General features: G+C 49.2%; 1 protein-coding gene across 6 annotated transcripts in view; it reads left to right on the forward strand.

The window, feature by feature from the left end:
* Positions 1–14,968, forward strand: part of PXYLP1 (2-phosphoxylose phosphatase 1) — a 69,357-nt gene extending 54,389 nt beyond the window's left edge. For all 6 annotated transcript variants that reach the window (XM_060011341.1, XM_060011342.1, XM_069540649.1 and 3 more), the window contains 2 exons: positions 7,763–7,902; positions 12,593–14,968. In XM_060011341.1, coding sequence (XP_059867324.1) covers positions 7,763–7,902; positions 12,593–13,530 — 1,078 coding nt within the window. In that variant the 3' untranslated portion in view covers positions 13,531–14,968. The remainder of the gene's footprint in view (positions 1–7,762; positions 7,903–12,592) is intronic.
* The last annotated feature ends 6,389 nt before the right edge of the window (positions 14,969–21,357 follow it).

Consider the following 21,357-nt stretch of genomic DNA (forward strand, 5'->3'; position numbering starts at 1 on the left):
TTAAAAGGCTGACCGGAGAATTACAGAATCGGGGAGTGGCCTACACTTGTCCAGTGAGTACTGCTTGCCAGGAGTCTGATCGTCAGAACACTCCTGCAGGGGAATCCCATTTCACAGTTGAGAGGATAGAGGCCCAGAGACGTGAGAACACCTGCCTAAGGCCACACAGCAGATAAACTGAGATTTCAGCCCAGGCCAGCCTGCTATCTGCAGTCTCCCACCCCGCTATTCTTCAGTTTGAGAAACAACTGGGACGGGGTGCAGTACGCACTGGGTTAGGAGTCCTCGGACCCTGGCGTGGCCGTTCCATTGAGGGGAGCAGGTATGTCCCTTAGGCTCTCTGAGCCTCAGCCTTCTGTGTCTAAAATGGGGATAACGCTGCTGACCGGACAGGGATGGGGTGAGGAATAAGTGGGTTGATAAGGAGATGCACATTACCAGTTGCAAAGCCACAACCGGAAGACATTTATTTCAACCTTTTCATTCTTCACAGGAGTAGGGACAGCCTGCCCTTGGTTGAGAGCCCTTACGATGAAAAATACTTGAAAAGAGAGTAGAAATTGTGCATGTGGACATGGCATGGCTCTACAATGAGAGGCACAGTTAGCAATAAAGTGATGGGCCAGGCCTCAGCAAATGTGTCAGGGGACGCATAACCTCCCAAGCAGAGTTTACTGAATGAGGAGCGGAGGCGGGGGAAGTGCTCTGTGGGGATGACGTTCTTTTGATGGAATGCCTTGGGTGCCAGCCCGCCCCAGCAGCGCCAGCCTGGTGGAGCCATGGATTGCAGCCCTGCAGCCAGGCTGTCCCTTCACAGTGGACTGCAGTGTGGACCCGGGAATTCCAGGTTAACCCTTTGCATCTCAGCCTTCTTGCTGTCTAATATCAAGGGGAAGATGAAGTGAACCATTTTATGTAAAAACATCACGAAATACCATGTGACTCTAGGCTTTCATTTCCTGCTGGAGGCCACGAGCCTCGCAGCCTGGGGATTTACGTCTTCTTTTCTGTGTTCAGCAAATACGGATGCATGTCCTTGTGTCCCATGGGCTGGGAAACACCCTGGATGGAGTCCAGCCCGTGTCAGAGCGCCGGGCAGTCCCTGGCTTTCTTCCTCGTCTCTAGCCCTCTGTGCTGGCCTTTCTGCTGGGACCCTCGGCCCCTGCCGACCACTGCCTGCCAGCCCCTCACCCTTCAGGCCTTTGCACCTGCCGTTTGGCTTGCTGGCCCCCTTCCAGAGCTCCTTCGAGGCCCCCTGAGATGGTACGCCTTCTAGGAGACCTCTCCCAGTGCGTCAGCAGGGATTCTCTGCTTGTATCAGGCACCACCACTGCCTCAGTCAACCTGAGAAAGGGGGACGTAGGGAAGAATCTCAGAACAGAATACTTAACGACCAGACCTTAACTGGCTTAGGACTAGGCAAGGGTGGAGGCCACTTGCTGTGCTGGGTATTAGCCCTTTAGTTTCTGGGCTGGAGCATCCAGGGTGGCGGGAGGACACAGGGAGGGCAGCTGAGGGCAGTGGCTTTGCTCCTTCGGGCGCAGCAGAGTGTCAGCGTGTTAACAACTGGCACAGTCCTGCCGTTGTACAGGACTTTGAACAGCCCAGGGACAGGCGGGCCACTAGGCCGCTGAGCTGGCCGGACCCAGAGCAGCCTCAAGGGCTTTGTGGGAGGTACCACGCTTCAGCCGGCAGCTCGCAGCTTCTACTCCCCTTTCTCTGGCTGGGCTTCGGGTACCCAGGCGTGAGAATGGGTCTGCCCCCCGAGGCCAGTCTGCTGTTGCTGGAGAGGTCCCTGAGCCCCGCGAGGCCTCGAGGGCCACCTGGCTCTTCCCAGGGAAGGGCCCAGTGGGCAGGGCCGCCGGGCGGCATGCAGGCCTCCAGTGGGCCTGCTGGTGCTCTATGACTTGTCCTCTCAGCATCGTTGTCTGTGCTCTGCCTGCACCACCGGCCCCTCAGGGCACTGAGTCTTATACCTTCCATATCACTGGTGCCCAGCCCGAGCCTGGCATGTAATAGTTGTTGGACTGGGTTGGTTGCAGAATGAATTCAGGAGCCCAGTGAGAATCACAGGTCATCATTGCCTATCGTGTATCTATCATAGGAGATTTGAGTCTTGGCCATGAAATCCTCTGAGGCCGTTGTCACCGGTTTGATGTAGGGCAAATCCCTTTACCTCTCTGAGCCTCAGTATTCTGTCTGAGAGCATGTGGATAGTAATATGGTAAGTCCCCTGATACAAACAAGTTCCATTCTGAGAACGCGTCTGTAAGTCCAGTTTGTTCGTAAGTCCAACAGAGTTAGCCGAGGTACCCAAGTTTTACAGATGACACCAGACACGTGAACTAACTTACGTGATCAGACATGCGAACGTACGTTCGCATCTTTGAAAACTTCGGAGGTTCGTATGTAGGGGACTTACCGTACCTCCCCTAAAACATCCTCGTGAAGTCTACTAAGGTGATGGAGTAAAGCGCTGAGAGCCTGGTTCCCACTGAGAGCTTGAGAAATGGTGTTTCATTTACCAAAGCAGCCTGGAATCTCCCAGGCCCGGCCTCTTTTCCTCTCTGGGTGGTCGTGGTCACAGGGCCAGGTCGGGTCCCGGGGTCCCTCGTTCTGCCACAGCCCTGACGGGGCCACTTCTGGAGCTCCCAGCTGAGATGTGCAGTTCCTGGGGACCAGCTGCCCCCGCTGCCTCTGCCTCATTTCCCCCTGGCCTTGGTCTTTTGGTCTAGTTCTATTTCATACAAATACATTCTGTGTTTTTAGGAGCTACTTTGAATCGTTTATAGAAAGTGGGTGGAGTATGCATGTTTAATTAATTAATGGCATTTAATGAATTCCATCTTTTATAACAATAGAAGTTGACTTGTCATTATAAACGCACATTTAGTGTAAGAGTGAGCAGGACCCCCAGCTAAGGGGACCCACTCTGGGCCTCTGAACCCCCTGGGACTGTGGGATCTGGGTCACCAGCTGTGCCTGCTGCCTTCCCAGGTGCCAGTTCGGCTTCACGAATTACTAATTTTTATGGCCTCCTCAAAGGCGGAGCGTCCTGAATTGTGCCCATTACTCCCGTCTGGTGAAGGACACTGTCTGGGCTGGCGGCGGGCGTGCAGTGAGCTGAACCAGCAGGAGCCGGACACCCCAGTGTTTCCCTTCCTAAGGACACCTTCCACGACTCTCAGAGTCTTTGTAGTGGAAGCTGCCTCCTCGTGAGTAGTCGTGGGGCTCAGGAACGTTGTCTGGCCGGGAGGTAGAGGTTGACTTGAGAGTTTAGCATGTAGACGGCAGCCGAAGCTGTGGACTTGAACGGCATCACATACAGAGCCTGTGGAGTGAGGTAAGGGCCAAAAACAGAGCCCTATACGAGCACCAGCCAATTACAGCACGGAGAGAAAGGCGGGTCCCAGGAGGAGATGGAGAAGTTGCAACAGGAAGGAGGCAGGAGAGTGATGTTATGAGAGCTGAGGAAGCAGAGTTTCAGGAAGGGGGAGGGGGTGGGTAATCACCTCAAACAGAACGAAAAGGTCCAGAAAGCTAAAGACTGAGAAAGGTATACTAAGTTTATCTTTTTAGAATTTTGTTTTATTAATAATATAAAATAATAAATTCTTTAATTAGCATAAATTGTAAAAATCCATGCTATGAACTTGTTATGGTTTCTAGCCATATAAGCTTTTTTGAATTGTGTTTCCTGGTAACAGTGTCACTGGTCTTATCCCTCTTCTCTGCTCGTCTTAATGATCTGTACAGAACTCAGTAGTTGCTCAGATTATGGCTAAAGCACAATAAGTTTTCTTACAGGTGTGTAGATGAGCCTTGGGGTTCCACGTATGCTTTGTGGCATAAATAGGTGTGAAAAATGCATATAAAAATGTAAACAAGACCTCTGAAGTGAATGGTTTGAAGGCTTAAGATGGTAGCACTGCTGGTTCTTTCCATTTTCAATATGAAAATAGATTTCCAATGAGAATACAGTAACGTGGGTTTTTCCTGAAGAAAACTTCATCATCACAGATATAATCATTTCTGTGTTGGTCAGGGTAAGGCTAGGCTGCATGCTGTTATAATAAAGACAACCAAGGAGGAATTCCCTGGTGGTCTAGTGGTTAGGACTTGGCATTTTCACTGCTGTGGGCCTGGATTCAATCCCTGGTCCGTGAACCACAAGCTGCGTGGTGCGCCCAAAAAATAAAAAAGAGAACCAAGAATGCATTGCCTTAGATAATAGAAGTTTATCTCTTGCAGGAAGGTCTGAGATGAGTGTTCCAGGTTGTATAACTTGGCTTTGCCTGGTCATTCAGGGCCCCAGGTTCCTTCCAGGTTGTTGCTTCCACCATGCCCTAGGCATGTCTAAGTGACTGAACCTGGGTTGCTGCAGTGCCTGAATAGCGGCCAGAAGGAAGGGAGAGAGTGTGAAGGGGGCACGCCCGTGATCTGAAAGCCTAAACACAGACTGGCATACATCCTTCCATTCCACTGGAGAATACTTAGTCACGTGGCTCTGCCTGACCACTAGGACTTCAGAAATGGGCTCTAACCAAGTTGCCAAGAAGAGGAGGCTAGATTTTAGTATATAGCTGTTAAAGAAAAAACAGAGCCAGAGAACAGATAAAGTGGTAAAAACAGATCTCATTCAGGAGTTAATGCAGAAGGGTAGAACTGGACTCAGTTCCAAAATACAGCATGGACAAGTGGGGTTTTATAGCCCAGGAGCAGGGTGTGGGTCAGTGGATGGGGAATTACTATGAGGAGACATCAGGGGTCAGGGGGTTCTGGCTAAACTCACTCCACGGGACTCTTGCTGAAGGCAGACCAGGGTGATCAGATACCACCGGGGGTGAGGAGTTTGATCACGTATCAAGGGTGATCAGATATCAAAAGTGGGAGAGTCTGGCTAAACAGACTTAGCAGGATTTTTGCTGAAAACGGGCAATGCAAAGACAGGTATAAATCGAAAGAAAATGAAAGTCCAGAGGTCAAGGCTTGGATGGGAAGAGGGTTCAGAGGAGATGAAAATCTGGTCAAAGAGAGTCTGTTACAAGTAACGGTCTCACTCACAACAGCCTTTATTTTTAATATTTCCATCAAAATCTGGATACTTTAATAAACACTGTGGGAACTTGCCATATTCGTTGCTACAGATTAAAAAGGCTTGGACTTCTCTTGAAGCATCGAAGGTTGGGGCACTTCCCAGTTGAAATCATTTCCGTGTGCTTCTGAGGTATTTACCATGCGCTGGGTACCCTCTCCACTGCAGGGATGGAGCAGTAGATGCAGTAGGCGGGACTAATCTCGGGTGGCTTTGACTGTGTCAGCTTGAAGTGGGAATCTCAGTTGCCTGACCGGGGATCGAACCCAGGCCACAGTGCTGCCCTGGCCTGCTTTGAAGAAAGAATTCAGCAAAGAGACAAAAAGTAGTGAGGCAAGTAAAGTGTTTATCAGGAGAGAAGATACGCGCGGAGAAAGCACGGGCGGGCTCAGAGAGAGAGAAAGAGAGCTGTGGGCTTTTGGGGTGGGTTAAATCACTTATATGGAGGCAGTTCTGCGTTTCCAATCATCTTGCTTTGTCTGGCTTTGAGTCCATATCTCGTCTGGCTCAGGGCCCTACCCTGGGTGCACTTGCATCTTTTAGCCAAGATGGACTCGGGCGCTAGGTTCCCTGAGAAGTTGACAGAACATATTATGGTCTAGCACCCCCTCCCCTGAGGATCCTTTCTGCACAAGCGTAGCTTGGGGGTCTCCTTGACCTCCAGAATGAGAAATATGTGGTCTCTTTATCTTTGATCTCGGCAGGACTCATCTCCTCCTGGCTCCCACCATTGTCTTTATCTTGGAGTATCTGTCCACAGGGGACAGACTTCAGCTGCTCAGCCTGGGGCCCGTCTGTCTCCTGCCTCAGGGTCTGGTCATTCAGATCCAGGACAGGCCCAGGGACTCAGGTTACCTGGTCCTCTTCCTGATTAAAAGTCTTTTGTTATTCTCTTCCGTAAGTGAAGTTTTTCTTCCACGAATCGTCATCTTTCCATATCAAAAACGAGTTTCCATGAATACAGTTAGATATTAATGCACCATTAAGGAGTCAGATTCCCTGAAAACTTTCAGGAGTGAAATTTCATTTCTAAAACTGGTAGCAAAGCTTTTCTTAGCTCCTCAAACATCACCAACCTGAAATAATGGCCCGGAGCAGAACATTTGACTCCTGTTGGTGGATAGCCTTTGTTTATGTGGCCTCATCATCAGTCTGGACATTTTATTTCACAGTTTGCAGATATTTATGTGTTTTAGCCTCAGGGAGAATAACACATTCTCTGTTTTTATGGAAAGCCATAATGCCCTATAGCAATCCAGGGTGATTTATTAGACTATATACTGTATGTCAGGATTAGCATCCTCTAATTTTAAAACATATTTCTGGAATGGATTATTTTTTTAGCTTTATGTTTTTGAAAGATAAACCCATTTTGGCAGCCATTGTAAAACACTGCCAGAGCTAATTAGGCTCTCAGACAGCGGGGGTCTGCCGTTAAACCATTTATCTTTGCTTCTTTTCGTGCTGATTTAGTTTAGTCGGGAACTACTCTATCTGTCCACCTCTGTTCAGCTGGAAATGTATAAACGTTCATAGGCCATTTCATTATTTAAAGAAAAGGTGTGTATACTCATAGGTCATCTCATTATTCAGAGAAAATGTGTATATATTAATGGGTCATTTCATTATTCAGGGAAATTGTGTCTTAGTGACTAGAACAATAAATCTTGATTTACCGTGTGTACTTCATGGCAGAAATGTAAGTAATGTCAGATCTCATGAATAACCTGGTGTGTTGTTTTGTTTTTTCACTATTCGTCCCCACCCCACATGCAGTGAGATACCATATGTGCAAATTGCGTAGTGAGCTGTGGAGATCTGGGTTATCTTAATCAGTTAATTTTCTTCACAGGAGATTTTCCAGAGGTCACATAAGTTAAGGATTAAGGGTTACCCCAGTGAAGGTCGGGATGCATTTTCTAGGAGGAAGAGGCAGCATGTGGAAAGTCTTGGAAGCATGAAAGAACAGGTGTGCAGGGCCCACAGAAGGCAGATGCTGTGCGTGGCCAGAGCACAGCATTAGGGAACCCTGGGCCTCAACGTGAGGCAGGGCCAGAGTAGACTGACGGCTGTGCGTGGCTTCTTGGGAAGCTGGCACCGTGGAAGAGCAGTGACAGTCGGGGTTGCCTTCTACGTCGACCTCACTGGCTGTGGAGGAGGCAAGAGGTGACTGCAGGCAGGCCAAGGAGGGGCCCATGCCATCCAGACAGAGGCTGACTGAGGCAGACCCTGCTCAGGGATGCAGGGATACAGGAGGGGGGGGCAGAGAAGCCCAGGAGGACACATGTGCAGGGCGCAGGGGAGGGAGAAATTGAGGAGGACCCGCAGCCTCGGCTTGGCTGCCTCGGGTCCGGGGGTTGGTGGCCTCCTGGAGGGGGAGACAGCAGTGGGGCGGCCTGGGGAACCGGGTGGATGAGGTCAATGCTGACTCCCACGGTGCTGAGGATGATGGGCACTTTGCTGGAGGGCGGGGTCTCGGGCTGGCCTTTCGGAGTGGGGATTTTATGTGTAGGTGGCAGCGGGCAGGTAACCTTGAAACTGGACTGTACTATTATTGTGGGTGAAAAAGGTCTTGGCTCACTTGGGATCCTGCTTGCTGAGGCTGAAATCGTCACGGACGGTTTTGGAGCACGCTAACCACTAACTCTCTCTGTGTTGCCTCTTTAGGAAACCGTATCACCCTAAACTGGAGGCTTTCGTGAGTCACATGTCCAAAGGATCTGGAGCCTCTTTCGAAAGCCCCCTGCACTCCCTGCCTCTTTATCCCAGCCACCAGCTGTGTGAGATGGGAGAGCTCACACAGACAGGTATGTGGGGCTGCCCCTCCCCCACTCAGTCTCCCACCCCCTCTTGTATTTGGCGGACGCGTGTATCGGGGCCTCCTGGGAAAGACGCTGCGGGCGCAGGGGTGAGTAGGGCCGGCACCTCAAGCAGCTGTGTGCCCACCAAGGTATCTGATTCAACATGTGATTTCTAAATATTAAAAACAACCTTTTGGGCTTCCCTGGTGGCGCAGTGGTTAAGAGTCCGCCTGCCGATACAGGGGACACGGGTTCGTGCCCCGGTCCGGGAAGATCCCACATGCCGCGGAGCGGCTGGGCCCGTGAGCCATGGCCGCTGAGCCTGCGTGTCCGGAGCCTGTGCTCCACAACGCGAGAGGCCACAACAGTGAGAGGCCCACGTACCGCAAAAAAAAAAAACCTTTTTTCTTATTACAAAAACTATATATGTTCATGGAAGAGAAAGCAGGAAAGACAATTAAGCAAAAGGAAGAAAATTTAAAGCACTCATAATCCCACCAAAGAAATGAATAATCTTTCTTCCTGTGTTTATATCTGCATGCACTCGTGGGCGTGCACGTGCACACACACACACACACACACTCATTCTCACAGGTGGTATCTTCCTAAACACTGTTGTGTAACCTACTTTTTCACTTAACAATATGTTGAGATCATCTTTCCCTATCAATAAATGTTCATCAACAACGTCATTTCTGACAGCTTCATATTATTCCACTGTGAATGGGCCATGACTCATGTAACCAGTCCCATGTTCTTAGCTACTTCAGACAAAACAGCTGAAAGGTTTCAATGCAGCAGATCTCAGGGAGACACGCAAATGGCAGAGCCCCACTGAGCATGGCGTTTGTCTGGCTTGTGTGTTCCTCACAGAAACCCATCTCTCCCTCCGCAGCCCTGTTCATACTGTTGTGCTGCCAGTTCACTGTCAGCGTAGGTTGGTGATTTAACAGTGGGGTCCCCTTTGTCGGTACGAGAAGGAACTGGTGGTCCCCTAAGAGGTTCCAGCTTCCTACTTCCTCAGTCTGGGACCTTAAAGGACTTTTGTGTGGCCACCAGCCTTTCTGGAGGAATCAAGGCGACCGATTGGCCACGTTCTGTTTCTTGATCCACCAGCATCTTAGGACCTCAGCTTTGATGGAAGGAAGGTCTCTGTCCTGTACTTGGCCCTGTTGGTTTCGCCATGTTTTGAAAGCCATTATTATTGGGGATACAGAATGACAGAGTGGGGCGAGCTTAAGTCTCTGGAGGACTAGCCTTGAATAAGGAGTTTTGTCAAAAGCTTTTGCTAATTAGTTCACGTGCACAAGCTCTGCATTAGTTTAAAACAGGAGTTCTCCTCCTACCAGATCCAGCACCCCCTTTTATTAACAAGTGTTTTGTGGTGCTCCCTGAACTATCCTGAAGTGAAATTCGAGTATAACTTTTCTGTATACATAATTTTAATAAACAGTTATGTCAGGCACCCTAATTGTAATATGAAGTAGAAACAACAGGAAGCTAATTTATTACATAATTTTGTATATCTCAGCATAAATGCCTGAGCGCACCTTTGTTAGAAAATAGGATGAAATGATCAATTGCTTGCACTTCAGTGTAGACTGATGTGTGTCACAGCTACAAATGCAGACTGATCGAGGGATGTGTATTGGTGACTACTACTCCGTGTCAGGACATGATTTTTTTGGCAAGTTGTGATCAAAACAAAAGACACGTGTCCCTTAATTTATATTGCATTTCTGGAAAATTCAGTGGATGTTAATGTTATGCAAAAATGGTTTTGTGTTTATAGACACAAACGACCAGATTTGAGATTGAAGTATTTAAACAGGGTTTTCACATGAGGGAATGTCTTATACATTCAAAAGTTACGTGGAACAGAAAACAGTTCCTTGTGAAGACTGTCTGGCCCTTGGACCCCACCCACGAGGGATGGGGGAACGTACTTCCGCATATTATTGTGATAACCCAAACCCTCCCTGAGGGCAGAACCGTGCTTGTCTAGAACCACTGATTGCAAGTAATAGAAACCAACTCAAGCGGAAAAAGGACATTTATTATAAAGATTCAGGGTGACTCACAGACTCTTAAGGGCAAGAATATGACCAGACCTCAGAGACTGGTACCAGCAATAAAGAAGCTGTCTGTCCCTACCTCTGTGGTTTTGCTGTGTGTCTGTCAACAGAGACAGTCCTAGCCACGTGTAGATGAATTTACACGTTCAAGTTCCTGAGGGAACCTGACAGGGTCCTTGAGGGTCAGTGTCCATCAGCTGGCTAGGAAGTCAGGGTAACTGCATCGAGCAGCTATTCATTCTAACCTTTCTTCCCCATTGACCTGTGATCATCATCGTTTTCTAAATTAGTGTTACCCTAGAAATCATTTTTGCGGTTGTTTGCTCCTATTCCCGCGTTCTCTTTGAGTGGTCACGTTTATCTTCTATTTGAAATTTCACATCGCTGTTAGAATCATCATTTGTAAGTGGCACACTTTGGGCACCGCACAGGAGCTGCGTAAGATGCGACTGACCATAAGTGCCTACTCCGTCCCAGATGCTTTGGCAGCTGCCGCAGGTAGGGGAGGGGCGGTGGCTGGATGACTGAGGTGCTGTCCTAAAGGAACCTGCAGCTGCAGTGGTACAGCGCATGGAGACCCCTGAGGGTGTTGCTGCGAGTCGCAGGCTCTTACAGAGTAAACACGGGTTTTGGAGTAGACAGACCTGTGAAACGGGGCTCGTAACATCTTCCCGACAGCGCTGGTGGCAAGCTGCAGTAGACAGCATGTGTAAAGCGCCCAGCACGGTGCTAGCATATGCTAGGCTCAATGTATGCAGCTGTTGCCTTAGCGGTCCAGCGGCCTGTGCAAACAGGAGGGAATGATTAATTGGACCTCTGGGGAGTGGGGGAGGAGGAGGGAGACAGAGAAGGTAGTATTGGAGCCAGGATGAGGATTTCACTGGGAAGAGAAAGGGAAGGGCGTGAACAGAGGCATGAAGATGCAGGCCGTGTTTGGAGAGAAGGAGAAGCCCCGAATGGGTAGTGTTTCTGCAGGAACATGTAGGGAGGAGGTGACGTGAGCACAAGGTTGGGCTGGGGCAGGGGCTGGAGTTCTGCTCGGCCACGTCTTAACTGTGAATGGCTTGGGCCTCAGTTTCCTCATCTGTAAAATAAGGAAAAGGGGGATAATGATAATATACCTTCTTTGCTGGGTTTTCGTGAGGATTAAAGGAGAAAGGTTGGCACACAGTAAGCGCGCCAGCCTTAACGTACATAGCCTCAGAATACAGGGTAGGCCCAGAGGGGAACGGGGTCAGACACACATTCTGGATGTTTGTCACTCATGGCTGGTCCCTTTATGCGGGTCATTTGGAAATGCGAAGACCTACCCCAGCCCAGATCTCTCAGGGAATTCTGCTGTCAATACTCTTCATTCAAAGTAGGACCTACACATCCTTCTTTTTTTTTTTTCCTGAGCTATTCCCCTTCCTGGGCCAACACTGTTCCCTCTGTCTCACGCATTTCAGCCTGAAGTCTTCTCATCTTTGTGGTGGGGCTTTTCAAACCATTCGGGCATCTGAATAAGTGGCATTACTGGTCATAGGGCCTGCTTGTGATTGACACTCTCGGAGAATGCAGACCTTGCACTGAAATTCCATCCCAACATCCTGTTGGCTGCAGGGTGAGCTTGCTTTCATCTTGGACCACCTTCTCCTGCTCGAAGATAAGACTTTTGCAGTTTTTTCCTTTTTTTTTCCAAGATACTATACTGTGGTATAGTTCCTGTGTGTAGTTCGAAACTATGACAACTAAAGGGTAAACTTAAAATTCACGCTCCTACCCATGTTCCACCTCCCCCCCCATGTCTGTGCCCCTATCATCCCCAGGTAACCACTGTGCATCCTCGCAAAATTTTCTGTGCAAAACACAGACAGCTGCCAATACACGTTCTTATTTCCCCCTCATTTTTATTTAAAAGCAGCATAATAAACATACTGTTCTGCAGTTTGCTTTTTTTTTTTTCCCCAAATATTCTGAGTATCTGGGTGATCATTCCAGATCCATACAGAGATAGTATCCTTGCTGATGAGCAGGTAAAGCCCTAGCAGGATTGGGCAGAATGTACCCAGAAGGTGAGCAGAGAGCCTTCAGCTGGGACAGTAGGGAGGATGGTGTGAAGGAGGGGACGTCCCCAGGGTGAGGGGACTAGGCAGCCAGCAAGTGACTTGTTCTCCTTGCCTGACAGATTTCCATGAACTCCCCGGGCACACCGAGGAATGATTTGTCCCAGCACAGGAGGGAGAAAGCTCTCCTTAGGCCCCTGCCAGTTACCTCCTAGACGTCCACCAGTACGATCGTTCCTACCCTCTGAGCCCCGCCAGTCACATCCCTCCTCCAGGGGAGGGACCAGTCAGAAGGGAGGAATCAAGGCAGATAAAGGGTCCTTGTGCTTCCCAGAAAGGCGTGGGTCCAGAGGACCGGGCCCCGCTCTGCTCGTCCCTTTGTGGATAACCCTGAGGGGCTCCTTTGGCACGCTGACGTGAGCCCGTTCTCGGGGCTTCCACGCACTGGGGGCCAGACTCGAGGACGTAATCGTTCGCCGTCTAAAGCATTCCAGAGTTGGACGGGCCTCGACTCCCCATGCTGTTCCTTCTGCTAAGCTGGTAGCAAGGCAAGCGTGTGGCACTCTTGTGTTTCAGGGGTTGTGCAGCATCTGCAGAATGGCCAGCTGCTGAGGGACGTCTACCTGAAGAAACACAGACTCCTGCCCAGTGACTGGTCCACAGAGCAGCTTCGCTTAGAGACCACTGGCAAAAGCCGGACGCTGCAGAGTGGGCTGGCTCTGCTTTATGGCTTTCTCCCAGATTTTGACTGGAAGAAGATTTATTTCCGGCACCAGCCCAGCGCTCTGTTCTGCTCCGGGAACTGCTACTGCCCGCTGAGGAACCAGTACCTAGAAAAGGAGCAGCGTCGGCAGTACCTGTTGCGTTTGAAGAACAGGCAGCTGGAGAGGACCTACGAGGAGATGGCCAGGATCGTGGACACCTCCACCAAGCAGCTCCGGGCCGCCAACCCCATAGACGCCATGCTCTGCCTCTTCTGCCACAACGTCAGCTTCCCCTGCACCAGGAATGGCTGTGTTAACATGGAGCACTTCAAGGTGATCAAGAGGCATCAGATAGAGGACGAGAGCGAGAGGCGGGAGAAGAAACTGTATCTGGGGTACGCGCTCCTGGGCGCCCACCCCATCCTGAACCAGACCGTGGGCCGCATGCGGCGCGCGGCAGAGGGCCGGAAGGAAGAGCTCTTTGCTCTCTCCTCTGCTCACGACGTCACTCTGGCTCCGATTCTCAGTGCCTTGGGCCTTACAGAAGCCAGGTTCCCGAGGTTCGCGGCCAGGTTGATCTTTGAGCTCTGGCAAGACAGAGAGAAGCCCGGCGAGCACTCCGTCCGGATTCTCTACGACGGTGTCGATGTCACGTTCCACACCTCGTTCTGCCAGGATCACCACAAGCGGTCTCCCAAGCCCATGTGCCCCCTCGAAAACTTCGTCCGCTTTGTCAAAAGGGACATGTTCGTGGCCCTGGGTAGTGGTAGCACTAATTATTTTGATGCGTGTCACAGGGAAGGATCCTAAAAGGTACGTGGTGCGGCGCTAACAGAATCTATGCCAATACAGAGGGATGGGAAAGGTCCACTTCTAGTTCTTTTGGTTGCTAAGGGTACAAGGTGATTTTTAAAGGCCGGAAATCATTGCTTGGGGGCCACATAGATTTAGGGTTGAACAGTGACTATGTTGCTGTAATTGGGTACTTGAGTTACTTGGTACACAATGGCCAGTTCGCAGAGAAAGGAAGGTACTTTATCATAGCCAGACTTTGCTTAGGATGCCAGAACAATGCGTCAGTACCCAAAGCTCCCAGTCCACATATGTGTTCTTCTGATCTGCCTTGGTACTGTATGATGGAACCAGCAAACCTCAGCCAGAAGCTTCTTCATCTGGGACAGTCTTACCTTGTCCTTATTCAGTGAACAATTTCCTGGAGTGATTTATCTAAAATAGGGGTAGGCAAACTTTTTCTGTAAAGGGCCAAATAGTAAATATTGTAGACCTTGTGGACCCAAAGGCCACATATAGCATCTGTCACAGCTACTCGATTCTGCTCTTGTAACTTGAAGGCAGCGACAGACAGCATGTGAATGAATAAGCATGGCTGTGTTCCTAGGCCGCACAGAACAGGCATTGGGCCAGGTGTGGCCCGAGGGCTGTAGTTTGCTGATCCCTGTTCTGAAAGCTAGGCTCTACTACAATTGCACTTTCAGCACTTTGCGAGAGAACCAGTTGCATACCCAGAATTATTCAGTGGTGCCTCCAGTAACTTCTGCTAGAAACACAGAATCTGGTCTGTATCCGACACTATAACACAACTTGAGGGGAAATAAACATTGAGTCAAAATGAATCATAGAAAAATTATTAGAATATTCCTTGATGTTCATGATGATGATGGTATAAGATAGTTCTGAGTATGTCTTAAATATTTGTCTGCTGTAGTCTATTTGCTGTACGTGCTGAAATTTTTGTATTCCATTTAGTATTTTTATAGTCTAGGGAAATATTTTCTAAGACGAGTTTTAGATGTGCTCTGATTCCTCTGAAATATTCAGTTTACTGTATCTGCTTGGGGGTTAGAAGGGAGCCAGAAGCTGAATTCAGGCACTTTCTTCCAGTAAAACTAATTATGGCTCATTGCCTTCGACGAGCAGTAGAATTGGATCGATTTTTAAACCATTTTCGTGTTTCAAATGGTACATTGAATTGAGTTTTAAATAAGTTTTTGGAAGAAGTTTGTTACTAGATAAATAATCTTTATAAGGTATTTTATATATTAGAAGCAATTATAATTAAGTCTGTGATTTCTGACTAAAATGGTGCTAGTTCTGTGCGAAGAAATATAAAGTGAGATTCCCCGATGTCGCTGGTATTCCAGCCTTTTCTGTTTGGTTTTTGTCCAGTGTTGCATTTGACTACATCCGTTTCTATTAATAAATTTTTGAAGATTACTCGTACACACAACTCATGGTTTGTACCTGTAAGTCACTTTATTTCCTTTCAAGTGAGTTCATATGTTTTTTTAATTTATCTTTTTTTTAATAAACAAAAGCATTTTAAATTAGAAAGCTCTACAGCAGGGGTCCCCAACCCCCAGGCCACGGACCACAGCCTGTTAGGAACTGGCTGCACAGCAGGAGGTGAGCTGCGGGAAGGCGAGGGAAGCTTCGCCTGCCGCTCCCCATGGCTCCCCATCGCTCACATGACCGCCTGCACCATCCCCCATCCCCCCACCCTGTCCGTGGAAAAACTGTCTTCCACGAAACCAGTCCCTGGTGCTAAAAAGGTTGGGGACCGCTGCTCTACAGTACATGTGGGTAAGGGAGTGCCAGGCCCCAGCCTAGTGTGGCCAGCCACAGGCCAAGCTGGGCCCTCAGGGGTGATGGGAAGGGACAGCAGTCCTGCACTGGACCACAGAGGGGCTGCAGCTTCCTTCTCTGACAGCAGCATCAGGGCTCGGTGGCCAAGAGGATGTGTCACAGCTGGTGGCCTTGGACTGGGTGAAAATTTATCCCCAGAGCTGCAGGCCTAGCCGCTCCTTGGCATGTGGGATCTTCCCGGACCGGGGCACGAACCCGTGTCCCCTGCATCGGCAGGCGGACTCCCAACCACTGCGCCACCAGGGAAGCCCCCCAGAGCTGCTTTTATTGCTGAAAATTGTGTGTTATCTCTCGAGTATTTAAAGCCTAAGCAGGTTTTTTTTTTGTTCCCACTCACAATCTATCTGAATCAGAACTGCTACACACAGCTTGAAGATTTAAAAATAAAGGTGAATCAGAAGATGTTTTAAAAGTCAGTTCGCAACATCTGTTGGTAAAGGTGGATATTTTGCATAAGAGCCAACATTAAAAGTGTAGATAGAGGTTTTGCCTCCCAAGACATTGGGTATGCATGGCATTAAAGTATCCTCCTCAATATCAACTTCTGAGACATTTCATTTCCATAAACAAACACTGAGCACCCAGCTGAGGTTTCCTTTAACAATATGTCTTTTAGATATATTTCTCATTAAGCTGCTTCCCATAACAGTATATCTTGGAGAGTTCCACATTGAGAGAGGGTGGTGGGGCAGAGGAGAGAGAGAGAGAGAGAGAGAAAGAGAAAGGGAGAAGGAGAGAGAGAGATGGTGGGGGGGGAGGGGGGAAGAGAGAGAGAGGGAGAGAAAGGGGGGGAGAGGGGGGAGAGAGGGGGAGGGGGAGAGGGGGAGAGAGAGAGAGAGGGAGAGAGGAGAGAGAGAAAGAGCGAGAGGGAGAGAGAGGGAGAAAGAGAGAGGAGGGGGGAGAGAGAAAGAGAAGAGAGAGAAAGAAGGAAGGAAGGAAGAAAGGGAAAGAAAGAAAAAGGAAAAGAAAGAAAGAAGGAAAGGAAGGAAGAAAGGGAAGGAAGGAGAAAGAAAGGTGGGCAGCTCTGGGCAGCTCTTTTATAGCTATAGGCATAATTCATGATTTCATGATATAGATGAGACATATTTTTAAATTTTCATTAAAAATGCATGAAATTAAAATGTAACACCAAGGTACTAACATAGGACTACAAGGCTTTTGAGGTACATGGAACAAAGTAGAGAGACCAGCAATTGTATGTGTTGATTAATATGAGTAGAGTACATATTCTTTCTCTAAATTCACTTAGAAATAGAAATGAAGAACTGAAATGAAGAACTGAAGAACAGCAATCCTTAATTGCCGTTAAGCCTATTTGAGGGTCTTTGTAGCTATAGCAGAATTAGATGTTTGAAAGATTTGAGTGATTCCTTTTTTCTAGAACTCACAGAGACTGACACGGGATAGGCAGGGATGCTTCCGTTTCTCTGAATCTTTAGAAAGCCTTCTGGACAGGTGGAGCAGTCTAAGCGTGTTTAAACACAACATAAGTAGAAAGCGGAAGACAGCTGGGGTTCACGCTGCAGGTCGCGTTGATCGGGGCTCGCTCAGAGCTCTGGCCCGGGCACCAGTTAGCTCCCATTGCTCGAGGCCCCTGAACTGAGCGCTGGGTTGCACCCTGGAGACCAGTGCCTGCCCAGTGGCCAGCTCAGGCTTGACACTTCATCAGAGCGTCCGGTCAGGCCTTCCGGGCCTGTGAAGCCCTACAGCCAGCTGAGAGTGGCGTTGATGAGAAGGTATCCCCGGGACAGCTCCTCCCAGGGCTGCAGAGCCCCTCACGGAGGGGTGGCCTGAGGCCTGGCTTCTGGAGAACTCAGTAGTAAAGGCAATATTTTGGGGGTCCTGCTTCCCTCGGGGAGGGCCACCCCACAAGCATCTATCAATCTAACCCTCCGAGGGAGGTCCTATTACTCCTAATTCAATGAGGAAACAGTCTCGTCAGGGTGAAGTCACTTTTCAAAGGAAGAGTCAAAGTGCAGATTCTAACCCAAGTTTACATGACATCAGTGAAACTTACAGCACATGGACTGTGACACACCGTGTCAGAGGCTTTCCTGCACTCATTTAATCCTCCCAATAACCCTACAATATACCATATTTGCTGGCGAGTATCAGTGAGTACTAAAATATAGTGGGATTACAACAGCTATAAATTTAAATCTAAATGGTTAGGAGAATATTCCAACTCTGCTTCTGACCAAAAACTGGTTACAGTTTTTGTTAAGAAAAAACTACTTACATGAGTAATTTTACAAACGCATTTTTGCAGTGATGTTATATTATACTCAGCCACTAGGGGGCAGCATCAAATATAATTGTTAGACTTCGTGACCCAGTCTTCCATTTGTAAAGGAGGTAGGTATTTCGGGAAATGTTTTAATAGGGTGACCAGCTGTCCTGGTTTGCCTGGGACTGAGGAGTTTCCCAGGATGTGGGAGTTTCAGTGCTAAAAGTTGGCAAGTTCCAGGCAAACAGGGACAAGTTGGTTACCCTAGTGTTACATGAGACACGCATTAGGTGGTACTGTCATTTCCACTTTTATAGAAAAAGGGAGGTGTGATGGAGTGAATTCTCTGAAGTTTCACACAGCTAGCTGTATGCAGCAGAGCTGAGGCTCAAAGCTGTCGTCCATTAACCCAAAGGCCCATGTTCTTAAGCAGAATATGATTACGCATCTCTGAACCATCCAGGACTGTTTGGTCACATGCAACAGAAAACTGTCTACAGTGATTAAGCAAATAAAGCCTTCAGTGGCTTTATTTCTCCAGTGGCTCCACCATGTCATCAGGAACCCAGGCTGCTAGCTACATCTTACTGGCCAGAATGGGGTCCCGTAAGCCACTGCCACTGCAGAAAAGTCTAGGAAAGGGAGTATTTTTATTGGGCACATTGCTGTCTCAAGCAAATCAGGCCTTCTTAATAAGGAAGAAGGGGGAAAGTGGATACTGGTTAGAGAACCAGCAGTGACTGTCACATTCTCCAAAGCCACCCCTTAGAACTGAAGTGTGGCGGATGCTATACCCTACCCAGATTCCCCACTTCAGGACTTCTTTCCCCAGTGGCTGGGGGTGTGCAGGCTGGCAGTGCCTCTTTCCCAGGCAGCCACACCCACTGGCTGGGCAGGACAGGGATTGAAAGACCTGGGGACAACCCTGAAGGGCCATCCCAGCTTTGGTGCTCCCCACAGGGTTTGTTGAGGCCTTGGGACTGCACTGCAGCCCATTTCTTCTGCCCCGTCCTGCTTCCTTGCCCTCCTTCACAGTGTCGACCCCAAGAACACTCCCCAGTAAACTTCCTACATCTGCATCTGTCTCAGAGTCTGCTTCCTGGGAACTGAGCTGCAGTGGAAGGTAAGCAAATCCTAGGGACTAAGGCCTCTGCTAGTCTGGGCAGTAAAGCTGGAGTCATTTATCTGAAAGAGACAATGTAGCTATTGATCACAAATTTCTTCTATCGCTGCCTATGAGAGGCTTATCATGTCATTGCGGAAGCTAAGTAAGCACACGTGAAGCGACAGGAGACACAGAGGGCTGTTACAGTAAAACTCACCATTTATTGAGCACATATTAGGGGCTGGACACTGGGCCAAGCACTCAACTGACAGAATCTCTGTCTCAGAGTATGAGTAGGCACCTATGATCTCCGTTTTACAGGAAAGGAACAGAGGCTCAGAGGCAGACACCTGCCTAGGATGGCGTAGCCACTAGTGAGTAGCGGACTCAGGACTGGGCTGGACTACAGAGCTCTCCCAGCTTCCTTAGCTCACCCCTTCCTCTACTCTCACACAAGTGAATAAGTAAAACTGGGAACTTGGGGTGTAGGCAAGAGTTTACCCAACCCCAGGGAATGATCGCTGTTCCAGATGTTCATGTTTCTAGTAGTTTCTAATGCAGCATTTCAAAGAAATTAGGATCATCTTATAATGGTTATCTTAGCCTGGGTTCCTTTGAAAAGCAGAGTCTGAGAAAAAAAACCTTAAGTGTAGGTATTCAATAGGAAATGTGGTCCCCAGGAGCAAAGGTGAAGGACAGAGTGGGGGAAAAGGGAGGGGAAAGCCAGCGCGAGGATGCACACTGAGCTGACCATGGTGATAGGCCATCCAGCCGAGTGACCTCCCAGAAGCCCTGTGAAATGCACCTCCTCACTGGTCACCCTCAGCTCTGTCCACAGCTTTCTCCCCCTCGCTTCTGGGTGGAACATGCATGAGTGGGTCCACCTGAGCATCTGAGAAGCCCTCGGGCAGGAAGCAAGAGAAGGAGATGCTGGAGATCAAAGCCTGCAGGGCCTGGTGGTCACACAGTGGCTGGGAAAAGACACGAGGCCGAGAGGACTGGAACTGGAGCAGGCGCCGCACAGGGTGAGACAAGCCAACGTTCGTTGAGCGCTTTAACGTGCGAGGCGCTGTGCTGTGTTTCACAAGCATAACCTTGTTTCATCCTCACAGCAACCCTGTGGCTTAGAAATCATCGTGCTCATCTCTCATTTGTAAGAGGAGGAAAGAAACAGAGAAGAGGTCATTTGCCAAAGCCTCATAGGCAGGAAGTGACAGAAACGGGAGTCAAACCAGCCTGACCCCTGAGCCCTCGCTCAGGATCACTGTACCATTATATTAAACATGCCTCCTGGAGCCCCACGGGAAGTATGTGTGAGCGCTTACTAATATGAACTAAATACCTGCTCAGTATTTCTGCCATATATGGATTGTACCTTTGTGTCAGTGCAAATCAAATCATGCCACTCCTTGTTAAAAACCCTCCACTGCCTTGTAGAGAAAATCCAAGCTCCCTACGGTGACTCACCAGGCCCTTCATGGTCTGCCTCCCACTTAGCACTTCAGCTTTATTACTTGCAATAGTACGTGACTGAAGGGCTTGTCCACAGAGGGTAGTTGTGATGTGTTTCTTTGCACACCTGGAAGAGAGAAAAAGGGTCTTTGTACCACCATGTGGGACGTCAGGTTTGCAGAGTCTCTGAAAGGCACAGTCCTGTCCAGAGCCACCCCCAGCAACTCTCCCTCAGGACCTAGCAACCCCCAGTCCTTCACCGTCCTCCCCTTCCCCGCCTGTGTCCCCTTCCCCAGATCCCAGAAAAGGAAAGCACTTTGGAACCACACAGACCGAGTTCAAACCCAGTTCTGTTTGAACTGAGCCCTACGAGGGCTCAGGCAAGGTATCTAGTCTCTCTAGGCCTCAGGTGCCTCACCTGTAAACCAGGATGGCATCTCCCACGAGAGAGTGCAGGTAAAGCCCCTCACACGTGGGTCACCTCCACAATGGAGCCTCCATTACTGCCCCCACTTACGCTTCCTTTTAACTGTGCAGAGTCACCGAAACCAGCTAGAACCAGAATATTGTCCCTGCCCATTTTTTAAAGCCAGGAAGCCCACCTGGAGGCACAGCATCACGCTCTACGCATAACTGGGAGATAACAACTCCCTGAGCTCATGCACTTCTCTTTGGGAGAGGAAAGAACTTGAATCTTCTGAGTCCTGCCTTTGTGACAGTGTCGTACTTGGCACCTTATATAAACATCTCCATTATTTCTCAAGGGAAAGGAAGCTCACTGCTCGTCCTTTCCTCATGTTTCTGTCATCATCTATGTCTAACCTCCAGCCTCCTGCTTTAGTTAGAGTGGCTGTCCGTTGCAGAAGCAGCAGCTGAGCACAGCGTTCAGCAAAGGAATGGCAGTCTGGAGGCTTTAGGCCATTGGTCTGGCCCCTCCATGGCCCCTCGAGGCACTGAAGGAGAAGCAGCCCGGGAAGTGACGTGCACCTCGACAGAAGACAGATCCTGCCCTGGGTGGCTCCGCTGTAGGAAGCTGCACCCGTCCCTGCTCCTGGGGCCCACCAGTGAGGCACTCCTTCTCCATCCTCCCTCCTCCCCAGTGCTCAGGAACGGCAAGTCCTTTTCCTGGTGGGCAGCTGGCTGCTTCCTCCCAGCATAGAGCCAAGTGTGTCTTGGCTAGGCACTCCTC

Source organism: Delphinus delphis, chromosome 4 (assembly GCF_949987515.2).
Source record: "Delphinus delphis chromosome 4, mDelDel1.2, whole genome shotgun sequence".
NCBI lineage: Eukaryota > Metazoa > Chordata > Mammalia > Artiodactyla > Delphinidae > Delphinus > Delphinus delphis.